The sequence below is a fragment of the Diceros bicornis genome, chromosome 2 (assembly GCF_020826845.1).
Source record: "Diceros bicornis minor isolate mBicDic1 chromosome 2, mDicBic1.mat.cur, whole genome shotgun sequence".
Lineage (NCBI taxonomy): Eukaryota > Metazoa > Chordata > Mammalia > Perissodactyla > Rhinocerotidae > Diceros > Diceros bicornis.
Genome location: NC_080741.1, coordinates 41,530,679 through 41,551,339, shown reverse-complemented (window position 1 = coordinate 41,551,339; position 20,661 = coordinate 41,530,679). Strand labels below are relative to the sequence as shown.

The 20,661-nt window shown below is 46.5% G+C and overlaps 1 protein-coding gene across 1 annotated transcript in view; it reads left to right on the top strand.

The window, feature by feature from the left end:
- The window catches only part of SCN10A (sodium voltage-gated channel alpha subunit 10), an 88,668-nt gene extending 68,904 nt beyond the window's left edge, over positions 1-19,764 (top strand). The window contains exons 20-27 of the mRNA XM_058549404.1: positions 144-317; positions 4,652-4,774; positions 6,038-6,322; positions 7,068-7,121; positions 8,034-8,171; positions 10,313-10,417; positions 15,526-15,796; positions 18,560-19,764. Of these exons, the coding sequence (XP_058405387.1) occupies positions 144-317; positions 4,652-4,774; positions 6,038-6,322; positions 7,068-7,121; positions 8,034-8,171; positions 10,313-10,417; positions 15,526-15,796; positions 18,560-19,764 (2,355 nt within the window). The remainder of the gene's footprint in view (positions 1-143; positions 318-4,651; positions 4,775-6,037; positions 6,323-7,067; positions 7,122-8,033; positions 8,172-10,312; positions 10,418-15,525; positions 15,797-18,559) is intronic.
- The last annotated feature ends 897 nt before the right edge of the window (positions 19,765-20,661 follow it).

Genomic DNA, 20,661 nt, shown 5'->3' with positions numbered 1-20,661 from the left:
AAAACAAACTGATACAGGCAAGCTGGTTACCAAAGCCCTCCCAGGGGCTGAGAGGCTGAGGGCAGGGCTGGCTGGGTCCTTCACTGTCACTGCGCCCAGTGCTGTGGGTACAGGCACCCTGCCATTCTGCTCCCTTCTTCCAGGCCTTTGAAGACTATTACCTTGACCAGAAGCCCACAGTGAAGGCTATGCTGGAGTACACCGACAGGGTGTTCACATTTATCTTTGTGTTTGAGATGCTGCTCAAGTGGGTGGCCTACGGCTTCAAAAATTACTTCACCAATGCCTGGTGCTGGCTGGACTTCCTCATTGTGAATGTAAGTGGCTCAGTGGGCACACATGGGGTTTGGGGTCCTCACTTTTGACTGATTGCTGCAGCTAGTGCAAAGGAAACTTAGAGGCCCGGCCCTCAAGGGCTACTCCAAAGAAAAGTCTTGAGCACTTAGCAAGGGGTCTGAGAATAGCCCTGCACACCTGTGAATGGTAAGATCCAGGTAGTACACGATTCTGGCACAATGGTGACCCTTGGGTGAGTCCTTAGTTCCTAGACCTCCAGCTAGAAAGATGACTTACTGCCCGCTGTGTTTTATATCCAAAGCAAGATGCCACATGAGGCTTTCAAAGGGCTTATGACCTTGCTTCCACTGACAGGGCTTCTGAACAGTAATACTTATATCACTTATCCTGTTTATTGGCTCTACCAATTTCTTAGGCCTACTAGGGGAGCTGAGGATGGCATAGTACAGAGACTCTGCCCACCTGCTGACTCAATGGTCCCCAGCCCTGGCTGCACTGCGGAATCACCTGGGGAGCTCTTAAAAATACAAGAAACAAAGACTACTATTCCCAGAGATTCAGATATGACTGGTCCTGGGTGGAGTCCAGGCATTAGCATTCTGTACAAGCTCCTGGGTGTGTCCAATGTGCAGCCAGGATTGAGAACCACTGAGCTTATATGGCTGGCTTCTCCCCAGCAGCACTAAAATGGACAGAGGGTCCCTTTGGAGAGGTGATGAACTGGAGCTCACGTGTTCAGACCCATACTAACCTGTGGCCACTAACTTGTCCATGAAGAGGTTTACCAAGCGCCTTCCACACATTAGACTTGTGACTCCTCAAAGCCATGAGGAGGCCCTCTTTCATAAAGTCTCTTAGGAGCCTTCCTAACCCCCAAAAGCCAGGAGTGATCTCTCTCTCATCTTAACCACCACAATCCTCTATCTCTATCTAGGCCTTTGCCCTCTTTGCTTTGCAAGATGGCTGTCTGAGTTATTTGTTAACTGCTGTACAGCTGAGGGTCCCTGCAGGCAGAGGGAGGCACGTGCTGTGTTTGCCTATGCCTCCCACACTCCAGCAGCCACCAGCACCAAAGTCTGCACATCAGAAGTGTCAGAAAATGTGTCTGTATTTGGTGCCTGTCCCCTGAAGCTAGATGGGTCCAGTACAGAACATTCTGTCCATCTCCTCTGTTGGCAGGTCCTCCACAGCAGGTCTGTGCACTCAATTCTCTTCTTTCCTGATACCAATGTGCTAGCAGCATCAGGCCACTGTACCACAGGGATTAGCTGTGAGGCCTGAGATCTGAGTCACAGGTGATAATTTTTTGCATATAAAATATTCATAAATGAAGGCAAAATGTTATATTCTTGTTACCCACCCCCGTGAGGGGCACAGTCACTCCTATCTATGTAGGTCTCACTAATTTCAGTCCTGATCACATTAACTGGTCACTCACTCATTCCATCCATCCTCCTACTAATTCTTTCTTCTGACCACCCCTTCTTTTTCCATACATTCCTCCTTCTGTCATCCAACCATTCACTCTTCCTTTTTCTTCCTTCCAAACATCCATTCATCTTTACTTCTTCCATGTATCTTCTCTGTCAATCCTCTTCTTCCATCCATCCATTCTCATTCTTCTTTCCCTCTTCCCTTCTGCCCATCCATTCATCCTAACCTTCCTTCTAGCCATCTATCAACTGGTCCTTAATCCTTCTATCTTTCTATCTTTTGATTCATCCTTCTATCTAACAATCCAATCATCTAACCTTCTATTTGCTCATTCATGCACCTTCCATCCAAGCATCCTTCTATCCACTCATTCTTCTATCTTTCTATTTTTCCTTTAACCCATTCATCTCTCCTTCATTTCTTCCACTCATCTGCCCATTCATCCACGTTCCTTCCATTCATCCGTCCATCCATTCATCCATCCAATCAACCTTCCATCCATTCTCTAATCTCTTCCATTCATCTATTCTATCTAACACTCTGTCTTTCCATTCATCCATCAGTCTTCTTCCAAGCCATCTATCTTTCCCCCATCCATCCACTATTCCATGCTTCCATATTTTATCCTTTCTTCTTTGCTTTCTTTCTTTTACCCTTCCTTTCAACTATCTATTCTATCCATCTTTGTATCCTTTAATCCACTCTTCTATCCAACCATCCTTCAACCTTCCATCCAGATGTTCTTCCTTCTTTCTTTCCTTCCTTCCATCCATCCCAACACGCTTCTATCTTTTCTTCAATTTATCAAATGTTTTCTCATAAATACTCGATATAGATTGTCTTATTAAGTGCTCTGGGAGAGATAGAAGCCAATAAATAAAAATTTCCTATCTCCAGGAGTTTACACTTTAATCTTCCAGCAAATAAGACACACTGAGAGAAATAAACATATTATGAGGAGGGATGTGGTGAGCACTGCTGGAAGTAATTAGTGTCTTAGGCATACAGAGACATGAGTCTGCTTCCACTCTGGGGGTAGGGTAGTTGGGAAGGCTTCATACTGGATGTGGCATTAGATGTAGGGCTTAAAATGAGCGGGAGCAGTGAGGTGCAAAGAGGACTAGGGGGGCCAATTTTAACTAAAGGATGACCCTGAGCAAAGAGACAGACTGGTACATTTAGCAAACAGTTTAATTTGGGTAGAATATATGGGTTAAATATGACTGGAAAAGTAGGCTGTGGACATATAATACAGGCTATGGATTCTGGAGCTTATCCTGAGGGTGACAAAGCACCAGAGAAGGTTGGGAGTAAGAGAGAGACATGATCATAATCAAATTTGCAGTGGGATGGATGCAATACTAAGGCCTAGAGACCAGTTGGGAGGCTAGTGGCCTGAGCAGTGAGAGTGGAGCTGGGCTTGGGTGGGAGGGCTTTGATGGAGAGGCCCCAGATCCTGATTGCCCCAACTGCAGATTTTGCACGAGACAGCCTTCTCATGGGGCAGAGAAAAAGATTGAATAGGGTCCAGCATGGAACTGGCCCCAAACCTCCCTGCCTTCAGTCAGCCAGGCAGCTGGGTGCCACCTGCTAGTGTCTGGGGCCTTGCATGGATGAAGGAAGGGGGTCCTTTCCATTCCAGTTCTTTGTCCTGGTGGAATAAGCCACCCATTTAGAGAACAGGCATTGTTTGAGGCTCTTACACCCAAGTGTAAACCCCTGCCTTTCTGAAGTTCTGGTGAACATCCCTACCTAGCTGCCAGGATAAGCTAACCCTGAATTCAGCCCACGAGTCGTGGTGCAGTTGGGGTCTCACATGATTGAGTCACAATCTCTGGCAAGCTCAAGCCTGGGCATACGGTGTCTCCCTGTCACCTGCAGAGTTCCTGGAAGATGTGACCATTTTTCCATGTCAGTTTGTATCCCTTGCAACCCTTGGTCCAACACTTAAAAAAAGTGAAAAACTGGGCTGGCCTGGTGACATAGTGGTTAAGTTCACGTGCTCTGCTTCAGCAGCCCAGGTTTGCAGGTTTGGATCCCAGGCACGGACCTACACAGTGCTCATCAAGCCATGCTGTGGTGGCATCCCACATACAAAATAGAGGAAGAATGGCACAGATGTTAGCTCAGAGACAATCTTCCTCAAGCAAAAAGAGGAAGATTGGCAACAGATGTTAGCTCAGGGCCATTCACCAAAAAAAAAAAAGTGAAAAACTGACAGACCAATAGGGACTCACAACTCAGTCATTATATCTCAGCTGCCTGTCAAAGCTGGATCTGTGAGCCCATGCCAGTCCCTCTTACTGAAGAACTGCAGAGCTACAAGGACGTTGGAATTCTCTTGATCTGACTCTCTCATTTTACAAGGGGTGAAAGTGCAATGTGGACTACAAGGCACTGACCCAGGGTCACAGAAAATCAGAGGTTGAGAGGGAACTAGGCCCCACCCAGTCCAGGACTCTTTCCAGCCAATTTTCTGGGCAAATACAATTGAGACTCACTTTGTATTCCTCAAAATAGACTTTCAGCATAACCTCCATGAAGGAACATCATCTCTCCAAGTCTCTGAAAGTCAATCAAAGTTTCAAGGCTGTTGGTGCCCGGCTGGTGCCCTAGAGGGGAAACGGAAGGTTGATTTAATACACTGCAAGATTGACCACCTACATACCAGGGGCTGGCAATGTGAGACACTGAGTTTTTCTTGCCCAGAGGTTCATATAAGTGATGAATGAATCTTTAATAAAAGCGAAGGGATTGGACTCACTCTAGACCTCTTATAGGAATTCAGAATAAGGTGGGAGCCAGGACGGGGACAGTGGCTTAGACAGAGTAGGGGATGGGAGGGATTTCCTGTCTCCTTTCACCAGGACCACCGTTCTGGAACCCTAGAGTGATGCTTTTCCTCTCTGCCTACACTCAGATCTCGCTGATAAGCCTTATAGCAAAGATCCTGCAGTATTCTGATATGGCATCCATCAAAGCCCTTCGGACACTCCGCGCCCTGCGGCCACTGCGGGCTCTGTCTCGATTTGAAGGCATGCGGGTAAGACCTATCTCCAGACTGCTCTGGTCTGCAGCATTTGGTGCCCCTCTCCCTGTTACGCCCTCCACACCACAGACCCTGAGCTCCAGGCCCTGACCCCACAGGTTGGCTCTGGGTCCTCACTTCCTGCTAGACGTTGGTGGTGCTGCAGTGTCCTCACTCTCCTAGTTCTCCTTCTAGTCCCTTTGTGAGCCCCTCTTCTCTTCTCACCTCAAATATCACATCTACCAGGACTCAGACCTCCCTCTCTCTGGCTCTTAGCAAAGTGATCCCGCTTCATGGCTCCACAAGCATCTCTTACCTCAATCTCCCCACCCTGCCTCTTGTCCTTATTGCCAAAATCTCTGGAACATCCCAAGTTCTTCATCTTTCCGTGACAAATAAGCCTTTCCTCTGACACTCTATTTAAGTGTAGTGACATCATCAGCTCAGCACCTCAGCCACCACCCACTGAAATGCATCTTCTCTCCAACCTAATGCAGTCATCGGGTCCTGTGGATTTTTCCCTTTCATCCATTCCTTTCCTCATCCATCACTATCAGCTTCCACCTTGCCCTCACTACCTCAGGATGGAATGCTCACGAGCCTGGCCCTTGTCTTATGGAGGGACGAGGGACTGCTAATTCCACCGCTTCCCATAATTACAAAAGTCTCCTGGTACAGAAAGTAAGGTTTTGCTTTCTTCCTCCACCATTGACTGAAAGAAGACATCATATCTTCAAAAACAAAAGCGGACTTTTAAAATTAACTTGTACCTTTACAAACATTAGGAGCTTATGATTGAAATAGTTTGATATTTATTTTATCTCCAAGTTGCTGATTTATAAATAAGAATGTTTGTGAATGTGGATTTAGGTTTTCACTGATTCTTGACCAAAGCATACTATAAACTATACTGTGTGTGTTGTATTTAAGGAAAATAAAGCACGGTTCTAAAAGTCTGTATGTACGAGCACAACACACATACTCACACTTCTAAATGAGCATGTGTGTACTTGTAAATTCGTCCATCTCCTCAATTCTGAGGAAAGACACTGAAACCTGCCCTGAATGAAATTTAGAGAGAAGGTATAAACCCATCTTCGGCTGCCCAAAGTCTTTCAGTTTTCTGAGTCTGAATTATTGCACTAATTAACCCACTTCTCTTGCTTCCAAAGGCCACTGGCTCATGAAGCAGCCTGAATGAGTGTAGAAAGAAGTGGGATCCAGCAAGGAGGGGTGGGGCATTTGTGAGGTTCCAGGTCCTTTTGCATGTCCCCCCAGGTGGTAGTGGATGCCCTGGTGGGCGCCATCCCGTCCATCATGAACGTCCTCCTCGTCTGCCTCATCTTCTGGCTCATCTTCAGCATCATGGGCGTGAACCTCTTTGCAGGGAAGTTTAAGAGGTGCATCAACACCACCGATGAAAACTTTTCTCTTGTGCCTTGGTCTATTGTGAATAACAAGTCTGACTGTGAACGTCAAAACTACACTGGCAACTTCTTTTGGGTCAATGTGAAGGTCAACTTTGATAATGTTGCAATGGGTTACCTTGCACTTCTGCAGGTGGTGAGTCTTGAGATCAAACATCTCTTTCTTCGGATGCTCGATAACATGGAGGGTCTGGGGTCTCCCAGAGATGCTATGTAGAGACTTTGCAAAGGGTAGCACTCAGTGTGAGCTGAGGTCATTTCCTGTTCCTAGAGACTACACCGTGAGGCTAGAGGGTCTTACCAATGAGTGTGATCTCACAGTGGTGCAATTAGACCAATGTGGGCTAACAGAATAGAATAAAAGGATGGGCCTGCCATGGGCTTGTAGGAGGTGGTGGCTTAGAATTCACTGCTATACAAAATAGCCACATGTTCAGTCTTCTGCTACAGATCGTCTCCTAAAGGGTAATAAATTATGTTCTAGGTCTATTGTAATGATAGATAATGCTGGTGATGATGACAGTCAAACACATTCACACTTCCATTCATTCATTCATTCATTCACTTATCCTTTGTCTTCATCCGCTTGGTCATTCAGTCCTCCATTCATCGAAGCACTGATGCAATTGCTTTTACACTTGTCATGCAGTTACCCACGAGTTCCTGCATTCCACCGTTTGTTCATGCAGTCATTCAACAAATAATCCCTGAGTAGCTATGGTGTGCCAGGCATTGTGCACAGCCCTGGGAGATACAGAGACAAGTCAGAACTCCAGGGGGGCCAATGCTCTATAAGAAAAACAAACAAATAAGTGAATCAAAGCAGAGTCCAGTGTACACAGATGGGCAGACACTGAGTGGCCTCTGCTCCTTGTTTCCAGGCAACGTTTAAAGGCTGGATGGACATCATGTATGCAGCTGTCGATTCCCGAGGGGTGAGTCTCAGCCTGCCATGCCTACTGCCTTCCCCTCCATGTGACCTGCCCACACCAGTCTATTTGAAATGGAGTGAAGGTGGCCTTGGTGCTGGAAGAGGTGATCACCCAGCAGCCTGGCACTATCCTTCCCTGGAGCAGGGTCCAGCTGGCCCTCTGTTGGACATTAAGCCAACCTAGCCTGTTCCCTTTCCACACACACACCCCAGGCTTCTCAAGCTCTTCCTCTGCTCACCATTGAGGAAAGTAACAGATAACTTCTAAAGGACCGTGTGTGAGGGCACTCCCTGGGCAGAGGTGGGAGCAAGGGCAGTGGGTAGAACAAAGGAGCATCTGAAGGAACAAGATGGCATTTCAGATACTATCATGGCAGCCAGGTAGAGGAGATGAATGCTGTTGGGGAAAGACCTTTTCCCTCTGTGGCAGACACTGTGCATGACCTGTCCAGTATCCCCCCAGCCCACCTCTGAGTTCACTCGCATGCTGGGTTTCTGATTCTCCATCTGAGACTTGACTTTCTTCAGTGCTTCAGAGCTTGCTCAGCAGCCCCTCCCTTAAGGGTGGGGCATTTAATGTCCCCAGGGGCAACCCTCAGAGAAAAGTTTCGGGTGTCTGTAGACAAATGCTCCAGCTTCCCTCTCCCTTGGTGGTACAGTTCTGAGGTGTGTTCTACACAGGTCCTTAGATGACTCCAACAGGATGGAGCGCCAGTTGCCCACGGCAATGGCCTGCTTGACAACATCCTCTTCATTGGCTTTCTCCTGCTTCTGCTTACCCTCCCCTCCCTCACTCCTGCTTCCTGAGATCACCTCCCAAATAAACCACCTGCACCCAGGTCCTTGTCTCAGGCTTTTGGGGTGAACCCAAATTAAGACACCCCTCTTCCCCATGCCCCACCTTGTCTGGCCACAGGAGAACTTGCAGCCCAAGTGGGAGGACAATGTGTACATGTACTTGTACTTCGTCATTTTCATCATTTTCGGCGGCTTCTTCACACTCAATCTCTTCGTTGGGGTCATAATTGACAACTTCAATCAACAGAAAAAAAAGATAAGTGGGGATGGAATGTTTCTGCAGTAGTGGCAAATCCTATACTTCCTATCCGCTGGCCTCATGACTAAAGCCAACCCTACTAGCAGCCCTTCCTGCCTGACCAGGAACCCAATTTTGGCCTTTAACACCAACACCGACCTTTGCCCCCTGGTTGCAGCCCTCACCCATGCCTGGTGTCCAGGGCTGCTGCTGGAAGAGTTGCATTTCTCTGTGTCAGCAATGCCCCTGCCCCCCGCCTGGGGTCCCCATCTTCTTTCCCAGAGTGCCATGGTCTTCCCAGATGGAACCAGGTGTGTTGAGTGTGTCCCAGGTGACCCTTGGGAAACATTAACAGAGAGAGAAAGGGCTCCAGCACTTGCTGCCTCTGTCTGGGGCCCTGACCCCCAGAGCACTGAGTCAGGATACCTCAGGAAGGGCCAGAGCCCCAATGTTGGCAGAATCCCAGCCCTCCTTGGGATGGGAAGGAACACTGTTGCCTCCATGGGTGCTGACTCTGATGAATAGGAACCCAATCCCAGATAACCTCTCACATTTATATTAAAATATGAGGGCATTAAAAATGTAAAATGCTTTCCTGTGATCGTTTCATTTAATACCCTCCATTCCTCTTAGGTATGTAGGGCACCATTTTAGACTTGCATAGACTGAGAACCAGAGAAAAAAGAGATCACATGGATAAGTCACATAGCCCAGCACTGAGAGCCTAGCATTGGCTTTGGCATCATACAAGCCTGGGCTTGTGTTCCCAACTCAACTGTTTGCTAGATGAGTGACTCTGGCAATTTTTAAACCTCTCTCAGCCTCAGTTTTCTCCTCCATTTAATGGGGTTAATAATACCCACTCGCAGGATTCTGGTGAGATGTAAACAAAACCCTGTGTAAGAAGAACCTTGTTTAGGGCTGAGCACACAGGGAGCACTAGAAGAAAAGTGTTACTGTTATAATTTAGAATATATACCTAGTAGGATGGGCATCCCACGTGCAGGAAGTCCTCAGCCAGAGTTCCGGGGATGTGAAGGGGCAGAACAGGTGTGTGGGAGCCCCAGAAGGGCTCAACCAGACAGCTGTGAAGTGCTGACCAGTGTCTTCAGTACCCCAGAGGGCTTTGAGACCATTCAAGCAATTCTTTCTCCTATTTTACAGATGAGGAAATCTAGGTGCAGAGAGGGAGCTGGCCATGTTAGGTGACAGAGTGAGATAAACCAGTGATCAAGCTGGGGTTAGGAACTCTATTTGCTGACTCTTTTCCCAGAATTTTCAATGTGACCCCACCTAGTGCTCGCCAATACTCTGCCCCTGTCCCCACCCCCACTGAGATGTTCCTCCCAGGAAGTCCTCTATGTCCACAAATTTTCTGAAATCTCCTTCCAGACCCCACAGGTCTCAGCCCATTTCCCCAGCATTTGCAGTGACTAATTTACACAGACATGCTATTGAAATGAGAGGCTTTCAAATCATGTTAGGAAGTAAATGGTGAGAGGGTGAATGAAGAAGATCCAAATGGTTCTTAAAGAAAACCCAATCCTAAGGGAGGAAGGAATCTTCAGTGGTGGAATTTCTGGCACTGTAACAGCAGAGGGCAGTGCAACTGGCAGGGCCTTAAGAAATACAATCAAGGGTTCTCCAAGGACCCTTGCATAAGGCAATAATTGTCCTCAGCCCCTCTTCTCCAGAAAGGAGTCAAGGGGCTGGATCCCAGGGTCTTTGTTCCAGAAGGCCCTGAGGGAAGCTCCTGCTCCTGGCAGGGACTATGATTCTAGAAGCCCAATGAGTTTGACTGGAATGAGCAGACTGTATTCAAGGCTCAGATTTGAACTGATATGTACCTTCTCCTTGGGTTCTGTTCCCAAACCCTCCCCCACTCTCTGTCCAGGCAGCATCTTTGGGTTCCTGGAGAAGAGAAACAGGCTTTGCTCCAGAGACCCAGGCAGGGAGTCAGAGCTGGAGCTCAGTCCTGCCTGCTCTGTCACTGGTTGTGGCACCTGGACAGGACACTGCTTAATCCTGGCCTTGGAATGTCTTTCTGCAGAGAGGGGAGAAGATTGAGATGTCCTTCCCCTGCGGTGTGCTCTGATTTGGGTATCCCCAAGGGTTCTTGTTGCTTTAATAACAGCAATGTGTGTTGTCCTCTCCTGCACTTAGGGGGCCAGGACATCTTCATGACAGAGGAGCAAAAGAAGTACTACAATGCCATGAAGAAGCTGGGCTCCAAGAAGCCCCAGAAACCTATCCCACGGCCCCTGGTGAGCCCCAGAGCTTCCCTCTAGCAGACCGTGTCTGGAAATCCAACTTGACAACCTATGCCTCTGCTGGGTGGGGGTCTGGCCAGTGCTCTCTGTGGAGGAGGAGATCTGGGTTGAGTATGGGGATGAGGTAATGAGAGTTCTCAGGCCCGAGGAATGAGAAGTCTACAAGAAGCAACTCTGATCTTCTGGAGTGAACACATCTCCCACAGATTCTCCAAACAGACCTGTGTAGGGAAATACTGAGTTCCCCAACAGATTTAGGGTTCAAGCACAGAATTGGGAGCAGATTAGACTATATGGTAGTATGGGTGGTTAGAGCCCTGAGATAAAATGTTTGTGTGGTTATGCATCATGATCTAGATTGCCATGGATCTCCAGCCTCGCCCTACTTTCCATCCCATGCCTATAGGTAGACAGAGAGGAAATGGCCAAAACCCAACCCCCCTGGGATCCAGAGCCCAGTCATGGTCATGGTCAGGTGGCACAATAGGAACCAAAAATTATCCCACTGTAGTGTTTAAAAACTGACCAAAACTTAAGGTCATACTCCACTTTGATTCCTTTGTTCTCAAAGACCCTAATAGACATGCCCTTTTATTCCTGCATGAAATGCAGCACTCAAACCATACATGATATCACTTGAGTTTTTCTCAGCCCTCTGCCGGAAGATGAAAAACAACCTCTGGTTGGCCCCTGTTGGGACTGGATGAACAGGTTTGTGAGTGGGAGTACCGATATGTTAGAAAAATACAGCTGAACCTCTTCAGAGAATTTCTGAGCCATCCACTCCAGTTAATGGAATTGGCATCTTGTCCCTTTACTTAACCTTTATGTGGTTAAGATGCAGCATTTATGAAGAAACTACAGGTACTGCCCATGGCACAATCCCATTAGCCTTTCCCCACACAAGGGCAAAGCCTAAGGACCTTCAATAAAGGAACAGATTAGAGAAACGTATGTTCTGTTGGCCAAGGCATTAGGATTTCTAAATCGAGGCATGAGGTTTGCATAAGTTACTAAAAACTTCATGAGCACGGAGTCTTGAAAACATTTACAAGAGAAAAAAATGACCTTTGACACACTTTACTTGGAAACAGTGGTCATAAATTTATTACTATTCTCAATTCTGATAAGAAGTGTTACAATGGGGAGCGATAGGACATTCAGTCCTCTGTAGGGGCAGAGATTTCCTCCCAAATCCCCCATGAGATAAAGATAACTGGGTTTTGGTGAGCCTGAGGGAAAGTCCTTAAGGCTCATTGAGTATCCCTTTGTCAGCCAGTCCAATGGGCAGAAACAGGCTCAAAATTAAAAGATGTAGGTGAAAGGCTGTGCCCAGCCAATCAGAGTCAAGTCAGGGGCTATGAGAGGAGGATCCTGAGGAACAAGCAGCTGAGTCCATGCTGGCCTTTACTGGTTGCTGGACGATATTGAATCCACATTTAAACTAGACACCAAAGAGTTCTATGCTAGGAGCAACCCTTGGCAAAATCATGACAGTTTTTGGTACCTTCTCTGACATACTGCTCAATCTCTCTATAACGTCTCAGCTTCTGCCCTCTCATCAACCAATCCCATAGCCCACCATAGCTTCCTCTTCTCAAGGAAGACAATTTCCCTGGGACAGGGTGGGCTGCATTTCAAAAAAGGACTCTGGAGAGGACATTATCTTAATACAAAGGTAGGAACCCAATGTTGAAATTCCAGGCACTAAAATAGGAGTGGAATTCAATGGGTAGCAGGAAGATATACAACAAAATCACCATTTCTCCTAATTAAGCCATAACCAAGATTCTCTGACGTTGGCACTGGGGGAGGTCCTCCATATGGATAAGGGAAGCAAAACCTCATAGCCAACTGTGTTCCTAAGATTCACCATCCTTTATGACGATAGGAGTGTATACTAGCTTTAGTAGAGAAACATGGCTCTCTCCTTAATATTCAGGTCCAAGCATGGCAAACACTCTTTCCTTGTTTCCCTTAGCATAGCTGAGGCAAGGCTGGAACATTTAAACCAAACTTTGAAGTCTTAGGGATGCCAAAAGGGAAACCAGCAGAGCAGGTCCCAAGCAGCAACTACATATGGCTGCCCTTCAGGGCCCACAGGCCATCACAGCTCCTGGCCAGCATCCATATGGCAGGCAACATCTTGGCACACACCACACAATGGCACAAGCCTGATCGTCTGCCCTCCCCAAAGTCCAGAGCCAAGAAAGAAACCCAAGGAAAAAGAGAAATTCCCTCTCCCACCTAAGACTTACCTTCCCAGGTCCAGCTTCCTTTTCACCAGATGACTGGCACCGGAATGCTCACCTTCTTCCCTTAGGAGTCCCAACAAGTCAAGCTAGTCAGATAAGCAGAGCATTGGCACAGGAGTTCTGCCCCACAGGTGCATGGGTGCCATTTCATGGCAGGGCCACCCTGGGTCAACATAGGGACCTCCAACACATGCACATACATACTACTTCTCCCCACTAGTGAAGCCCAAGTTCTAAATATTATGCTTCACCCATAGGAAAGACTAAAGCTTCTACAAGACTGGAAAATTTTATTCTATTACATTCCCTGCTATAGAAATCACTAAAAGCAGGTTTCACATACTCCACTTTAAAGGAAAATAATAGGCTCCAGAATGTCACATCATCAGTCACCCACTTCATCATCTATGAGAGCACTGAGGGTTGAAAAGGAGTGATCCCTGCCCACAGACTAAGCTAAAAGCAGCCAGCAAGCTGCTCCACTCCCCAGCATCTGAATATCCAGGGCAAACCCAACACCCAGACACTTAGCAATGTTGTCACCTGCTCTGTTTAATTAGAAGTCATGTGGCCATGAATGGGCCTCTATATTTTCACCATTTTCATTGATAAAATGAAAGCTATTCGTGGCTCAGCAATCCCCCTCCAACCCCAGAAACGATGTGAGCCAGCAGTTATGCCTGGAGCCAGACCCACTTGGGTCTGATTCTTTGCTCTAACCCCACAGGGTAGCAACTCATCTCCACCATGAAGCAGAAAGCAGGAACAAGCCTCTATCACAGCCCTTCTCCCCTCTGCCTGCTTTGCAGCTCCTGGGAGCTCCATGGTGAGACTCGTGACAGGTTCCTCTCTTCCTCCCTCACAGCCACTCATGCAGAGCCCTACACATAGTACACATTCAATGAGTGCCTGTTGTACAGAATTAAATTTAATCAAATCTAGTAGAGTGGCTTTATAATTGTATTTGAGGTGTGTAACAGAGCTGTCTGTTCTGTCATCCATTCATCCATCTATTTATTGAGCATCTATTGTGTGTCAGGCACTATGCAGACAATGGGGATAGAGCAGTGAGCAAGATGGACAAAGTTCCTACCCTCACAAAGATTACATACAGTGCAGTGACATAGGAAAATAATTAGCAAAAATCGCACACATATTAATTCACAGGCTTGAGAGATGGCCAAGAGAGAAAGAAGGAGGTGAAAAGCAAAGGGGCCTGGGACTGAGCCTTGAGGAACTCTAACACCTAAAAGTTGGGGAAAGAAGACTCAAAAAAGAGCAGCCAGAAAGGAAAGGGAAAAAAAAAATAAAGTAAGTCACGATGGGAACTAAGAAAAGAGTCTCACGGTGGAGGGGGTGGTAAGCAATGCTGAACAAGTGCCCTTGGGGTTAGCACCATGAAGGTCATTAGTGATCTTAACAAAAACCATTTTAGTGGCAGGATGGGGACAAAAGCTATATTGTAGTGGGTTGAGGAGGGAATGGGAAACAGTGATTACACACAACTCTTTGAAGAAATTTAGCTGTGAAAATGGAGAGAGAAGTACGGTGGTAGCTGGAGGGAGATGTGAGGTTCAGGAAGATTTTTCTTCAAGTTAGGAAAAACTAGGTCATTGAGATTTAGCCAAGGACTTGAGAGATAATAGCCAAGAGTGGCCAAGTGTAGCCAAGAGCCTCACTCATCAGTAATGAAGCGGAGGGACCAGAAGGTTGGTAAGTGGCAGCAATGAAGAGGTGGTGGAGATGGGCTAGCTAGATGACACAGCTTCAAAGGAAGAAGGGTTTTACAAGACACAGGGGAGCAAAGATCTGGAAATGACAGTGGGAAATAAGAAAGACCTCAGCCCCCCCCCCCCCCAGGCCTGGAGTACATGGGATAGGGAAGAATGAGCAGCCACTGAGTAGGAGGAGATGTTTGCTGATCAAAGCAGGCAAGCTCCACAGAGCTCAGGAGATGGGTTCGAGAGAAGGTGATGGGTGGAGAATATGGGGTTGTGATCAAGGACTCATAGAACAGTAAGATGGTAACAGCACAGGAAAGACTAGAGGACCATACTAGGAAGTTTTTTTTAAACACCATAAAAATAGCCAGGTAGAAATGATCTCTTGGTTATCCAGACCACTCTACCTCCCTCTAAGAATGCAAACAACCAAGACTTGACCCCATGCCCTGTACTTGAATTTGCTTTGACATCTGCACAGCCCCAGGAATAAAAAAAAAAATTGCAAGAATAAGTTGTATCATAACACTTAACTTTACCCTTGAGTCAATAATTTTACAAGATATTCTTGAACTCTTGCTATATGCAGGGTACTATAGGAACACAAAGTTAAATAAGACATGGCCCCATCCTCAAAGAGCTCATTGTCTAGTAGAGAAGACAAGAAGTATACATGAAATGCTAGAACTCAAGACTGGCAGTCCCAAAGAAGGGACGGAGCAATGTGGTGTGATGTGATTAAGGAAAATTCCCTGGAGGAAGAGGGGCTTAAGAGAGATGGATCACTCAAGACTATTGGGATTTAGGTAGCCAAAAGAGGGGATTGGAAGGGCATTGCAAATGGAGGGTAGAGCATGGCCAAGGACAAAGTGCTTGGTGACTTCATGGGGCCAGGAAAGGTGATGAGGACTTGAATTGAGGCAATAAAGTAGAATCAACTAAGAGTGAGATTTGAAAGGAGTAAGAACAGGACTTGGCTTCTGTTTTGACTTGGCTTGTGTGGAGTGTGAGGGAGACAAAAGATACAGACTTTAAAAACCCCATCTATGGAGAACAACACAGCCCCTCCAGAAACCTGATTTATGTTGGCCCAAAGGTCCTGATGTGCCATCTCTTGTTTTCCCAGAACAAGTACCAAGGCTTCATCTTTGACATCGTGACCAGGCAGACTTTCGACATTGTCATTATGGTCCTCATCTGCCTCAACATGATCACCATGATGGTGGAGACCGATGAGCAGAGTGAAGAAAAGACAAAAGTCCTTAACAAAATCAACCAGTTCTTTGTGGCTGTCTTCACTGGAGAGTGTGTCATGAAGATGTTCGCCTTGAGACATTACTACTTCACCAATGGCTGGAATGTATTTGACTTCATTGTTGTGGTCCTCTCCATTGGGAGTAAGTGGGTATCAAATGCGGTAGTGAAGCCCAGGCTCTGCTTGGGGTTGTTTTGGCTGCTCTTTCCAAACCAAGGAGACAAGCAACAAACTTTTTAAACACATGGTATATGATAGAGGAGCCCCGTATTTGCTGCCTTCCAAGAGCAGCAGATTTAAAATGCCTCTGGGCCTGTCAGTGAAATGGAGAGGTTCCATTTCATGTTGTCATGAAGTGTTTTCAGGCACCTATTATGTGCACAGCCATCGCCAGAACTTTAGGGGCTGGTAGGGAGCAATCACTCCTCCAGAGAACCTAAAATGACGCAGTTTCCAGTGGGCCTTATCTTTGTGGTCTTCAAAGCAGAGAGTGGGTGGTGTGATGTGAAGTGAGTCAAAATACTTTCTGGAAAAGGAGGTAGGTTGCCAGAAGAGTGAGGAAAGACTAGGAGGAGATTGTTCAAAGGAGATTCTTAAGTCAAAGGTCTGGAATTAAATCTCTATATAACTGTCCACTTAGGGAATATGAGTGATAGAAAAGTCAGGGGATCAATGCCGAGAGATCAATGCTAATGTGGCCTAGTCTGGGTGTTGTTGTATGACAGGCCCAGTATTATGGGGCCAATGGAGTTCAAAGAAAATGAATCAAGTCAGAGGCTAAAGTGGGGAATGGAGCTGACATAATTGAGTGCTTGCTGAGTTCTGAGCCCTGGGCTAGGCTCCACGGATCTTCACAGCAACCCTGTAAAGGAGTGTTATTATCTTCATTTTATACCTTTAAAATTGAGCCTCAGAGATTAAGAAAGTTATGCAAGGCCATAGAATTTGTAAAGGGTGGAGCTGAATTTAGACCAGGCTAATGTTCTTCTAATGAACTAGCCACCTCCCACCAACAACCAGGAGACTGTCCCTGGCCTTCTTGTGGTTTAGCCAAAGTTTGGCCCTTTAAAAGCCACATCCCAGCGCGCCAGCTTTACTTTGCATTACAAATCTATCCTGCCCCGTTATATCACGACCTGCTTACTTTTCATGTCAGGGCATAGCTGTAGATTTAATTTTCCATTGATTTACCATCAAGAGCTAATAGCATCTAAATAACAACTTGGCAGCACTTAATCCATCTCCCTGCCCTGGTGCTGAAATACAGGCTTGGGTTGTGTTTATTTGTTTGAGGGATTTAAATTTATTTTTGTTTTTTGTTTTGTTTTATTTTTCTGTTGCTGCTATTTTGGGTGGGAGGTTTATTTTGTTTGTTTGTTTGTTTGTTTGCCTTCCAAAGTGAGAGACTCTTAAGGCCATTTTGATTTTATATTAGAGAAGAAAGCTTTCTTATGTGACTTCCCATATCAGTACTATAGAAATAAAATATACTCAAAGTACTCAATTCTATAATGGAGACACCTTAACTACCAGTTCCTATAACCTACACAGCAACACCATCCACTAGGCAGAAATCACTCATAGAGACAGCTAGAAAAATGTGAAAGAACCCACCTTCTGCCCTCTCTCCCTCTCCCCATTTCTTCCTTCCCACCAGCAAGACATGTATTGAGTATCTAACTGTTACAAGTATGAAGATTCATTCTCTGTCGAAGTAGAGGTAGACCAGTTGGCTGGTAGTAACTTGGGAGATTACACAGACACATAATGTATCCTACACTATGAAAAAATATCCCAGTTAAACTGAACTTTAAGAGAGGGACTTTTGTAAAGGTTTTGTAATCCAAAATTATAACTATTTCCCAAGTCTTCTCCCATTCCTTTCCTCCTTCCAACACAATACTGTGAACACCCATATCCATATGACAAAAGGCAAGTAGGGGAAGAAGGTCAAGGGAACTCTGGCAAGGAGAGAGAGCTTGCTACCACCCCCCTCGCTGTTTTTCCCGAGAGATTTTGAATCCTTTCTTACCTAAAGACCTTGCCTAATCTTTGGTGGTCCCAGTAGGCCTCCACAGGTCCCCAAGGCCATGCTTCACAAATCTTCAAGTTAGATATCACATAGGGAGACATATATATTCTTCATCTTTCCAACCTTGCTCTTAGTTGGGATGAGGGGCTGTAACTGACCCTAAACAAGCTCATCTTCCAGGCCCTAACATAGAGTTCAAACACAGCTGGAAATGAAAGAAACAAATAAAAGCCATTATGCAGACAGCTGGCCATTCAAAGCCATTTTGCTTTAGCTGTCAGCAAGTTGCGCAACTCCTCAGGCCCCCTTATAATTAAAACCAGGCTCTGTACAATTATCCACAGGACCATGTGCCAGGAACTGAGTCAATCTTCACAGCAGGAGATAGGGAGAGGAATCATAGGGGGTCCTGGCCTCCACAAAGCACAGGACCAGAGTGGAGGGAAAGGCAGGATCCAAAGGCTGAATTCTCAGGGAAGAGCAGGGTCTGTGTCATATACAGAAACAGACAAAGGACTGGGTGCATATGGAATATGTGCAATCTCTTCCAGCTGAACTAGTCTGTAGAACATCGGGATTTGATCACGGAGGTTGACTAAGGAGATATTCTGAGTGGAGGGAAAGATAAGAACATGGTAGGAAGGATGAGACTTACTTGAGGGAGAGAGGATTTATTGAAATAAACTAGTATGAGCCCCTACTTTATGGCAACCACTGTGCCAGGTTCAGAGGGCCCAGAGTCCTTAACTACAAATGCTCACGGGGAGGTCCATATGGAGCAGAGATGAGGGATGAGGGAGTGTGATCACAGCCAACTTTGTCAGGATTCGTGTTTAGAAGTACTAATTAGATCATTTCCCCTCTCTTTTAAAGGCTTGATATTTTCTGAAATTCTTAAAAATTTCTTATCCCCAACACTCTTCCGAGTCATCCGCCTGGCACGAATCGGCCGCATCCTCAGACTAATCCGAGCAGCGAAGGGGATCCGCACGCTGCTCTTTGCCCTGATGATGTCCCTGCCTGCCCTCTTCAACATTGGCCTGCTACTCTTCCTCGTCATGTTCATCTACTCCATCTTTGGCATGTCCAGCTTCCCCCATGTCAAGCAGGAGGCTGGCATCGACGACATGTTCAACTTTCAGACTTTCGCCAACAGCATGCTCTGCCTCTTCCAGATCACCACATCAGCTGGCTGGGATGGTCTCCTCAGCCCCATCCTCAACACGGGGCCCCCCTATTGTGACCCCAATCTGCCCAACAGCAATGGCTCCCGGGGGAACTGTGGGAGCCCAGCCGTGGGCATCATCTTCTTTACCACCTACATCATCATCTCCTTTCTCATTGTGGTCAACATGTACATTGCAGTGATTTTGGAGAACTTCAATGTAGCCACAGAGGAGAGTTCTGAGCCCCTGAGTGAGGATGACTTCGACATGTTCTACGAGACCTGGGAGAAGTTCGACCCAGAGGCCACACAGTTTATTACCTTTTCTGCCCTCTCAGATTTTGCAGATACCCTCTCTGGCCCCCTGAGAATCCCAAAACCCAATCGGAATATATTAATCCAGATGGACCTGCCCTTGGTCCCTGGGGATAAGATCCACTGTTTGGATATCCTTTTTGCCTTTACCAAGAATGTTCTGGGAGAATCTGGGGAGTTGGATTCCCTGAAGGCAAATATGGAAGAGAAGTTTATGGCAACTAATCTTTCAAAAGCATCCTACGAACCAATAGCAACCACCCTCCGGTGGAAGCAAGAAGACATTTCAGCCACTGTCATTCAAAAGGCCTATCGGAGCTACATGCTGCACCGCTCCAAGACAATCTCCAACCCCCCAGGTGTGCCCAGGGCTGAGGAGGAGGCTGTGTCACTCCGAGATGAAGGCTTTGGTGCATTCATGGCAAATGAAAATTGTGTGCTCCCGGACAAATCTGAAACTGCATCTGCCACATCTTTCCCGCCATCCTATGACAGTGTCACTAGAGGCCTTAGTGATCAAGTCAACATGAGTACATCCAATTCATTACAAAATGGAGGTGAAACTACCAGTAAGGAAGCCACTGCCCTTGGGCCCTAGTGAAGACACTCCAGGGCCGGCCCAGTGGCTTAGCGGTTAAGTGCACGCACTCCGCTGCTGGCGGCCCGGGTTCGGATCCCGGGCGTGCACCGACGCACCGCTTCTCCGGCCATGCTGAGGCCGCGTCCCACATACAGCAACTAGAAGGATGTGCAGCTATGACAGACAACTATCTACTGGGGCTTTGGGGGAAAAATAAATAAACAAAATCCTTAAAAAAAAAAAAAAAAAGACACTCACGCATGGACGTGTCCAGTTCTGATGTGTCCTTCTGCTCTGTGATCTTTCCCACTGCAGGTGGCACCCAGCTACCACCTCACCAATGCATGCCACTGGTCACAATGTCAGAACTGGGCAAGGAGTGCAGTTGGTACCCACCTTTGGAGAAGCCCACACACACCAACAGGAGTCAGAAGCCAAGAGCATCTCCGCTGTGACTTCCCTGTTGAATTTTAGTATCAGATGATGGCTTCTCTTATTTCCAGAAAATGTCCCTGGTCCTATTATTTCTATTGTGACCAGAGCTTACATTTACTGAGACAAACTTCTCAGGACCAGAACTTTCAAAGACATATGGCAAGGATGTTGCTGAAGGTCCGAGGTAGTCCTCTGTGAAACACCACATAGAGATTGGCAGTGTCATTTAGGATTTTGCATGACTGCATGTTGAGAGTTGCCAGACAATTGCTCTGGCCCAGAGTAACACCTGTGGTCTGTGTCATGAAAGGCCTTGGAGATATCCATTAAAATTAATATTTTTAAAGGTATGTCAAGACCAATGGTATATCTTAACGCATTATTTTTTTTTAATTATGTGATACTGACATGTGTCATAAATCACTTCCTCCTTTACTGTCAGGGTTCCTGATATTTTGCAGTTTGAGCTTCAGAGTAGGT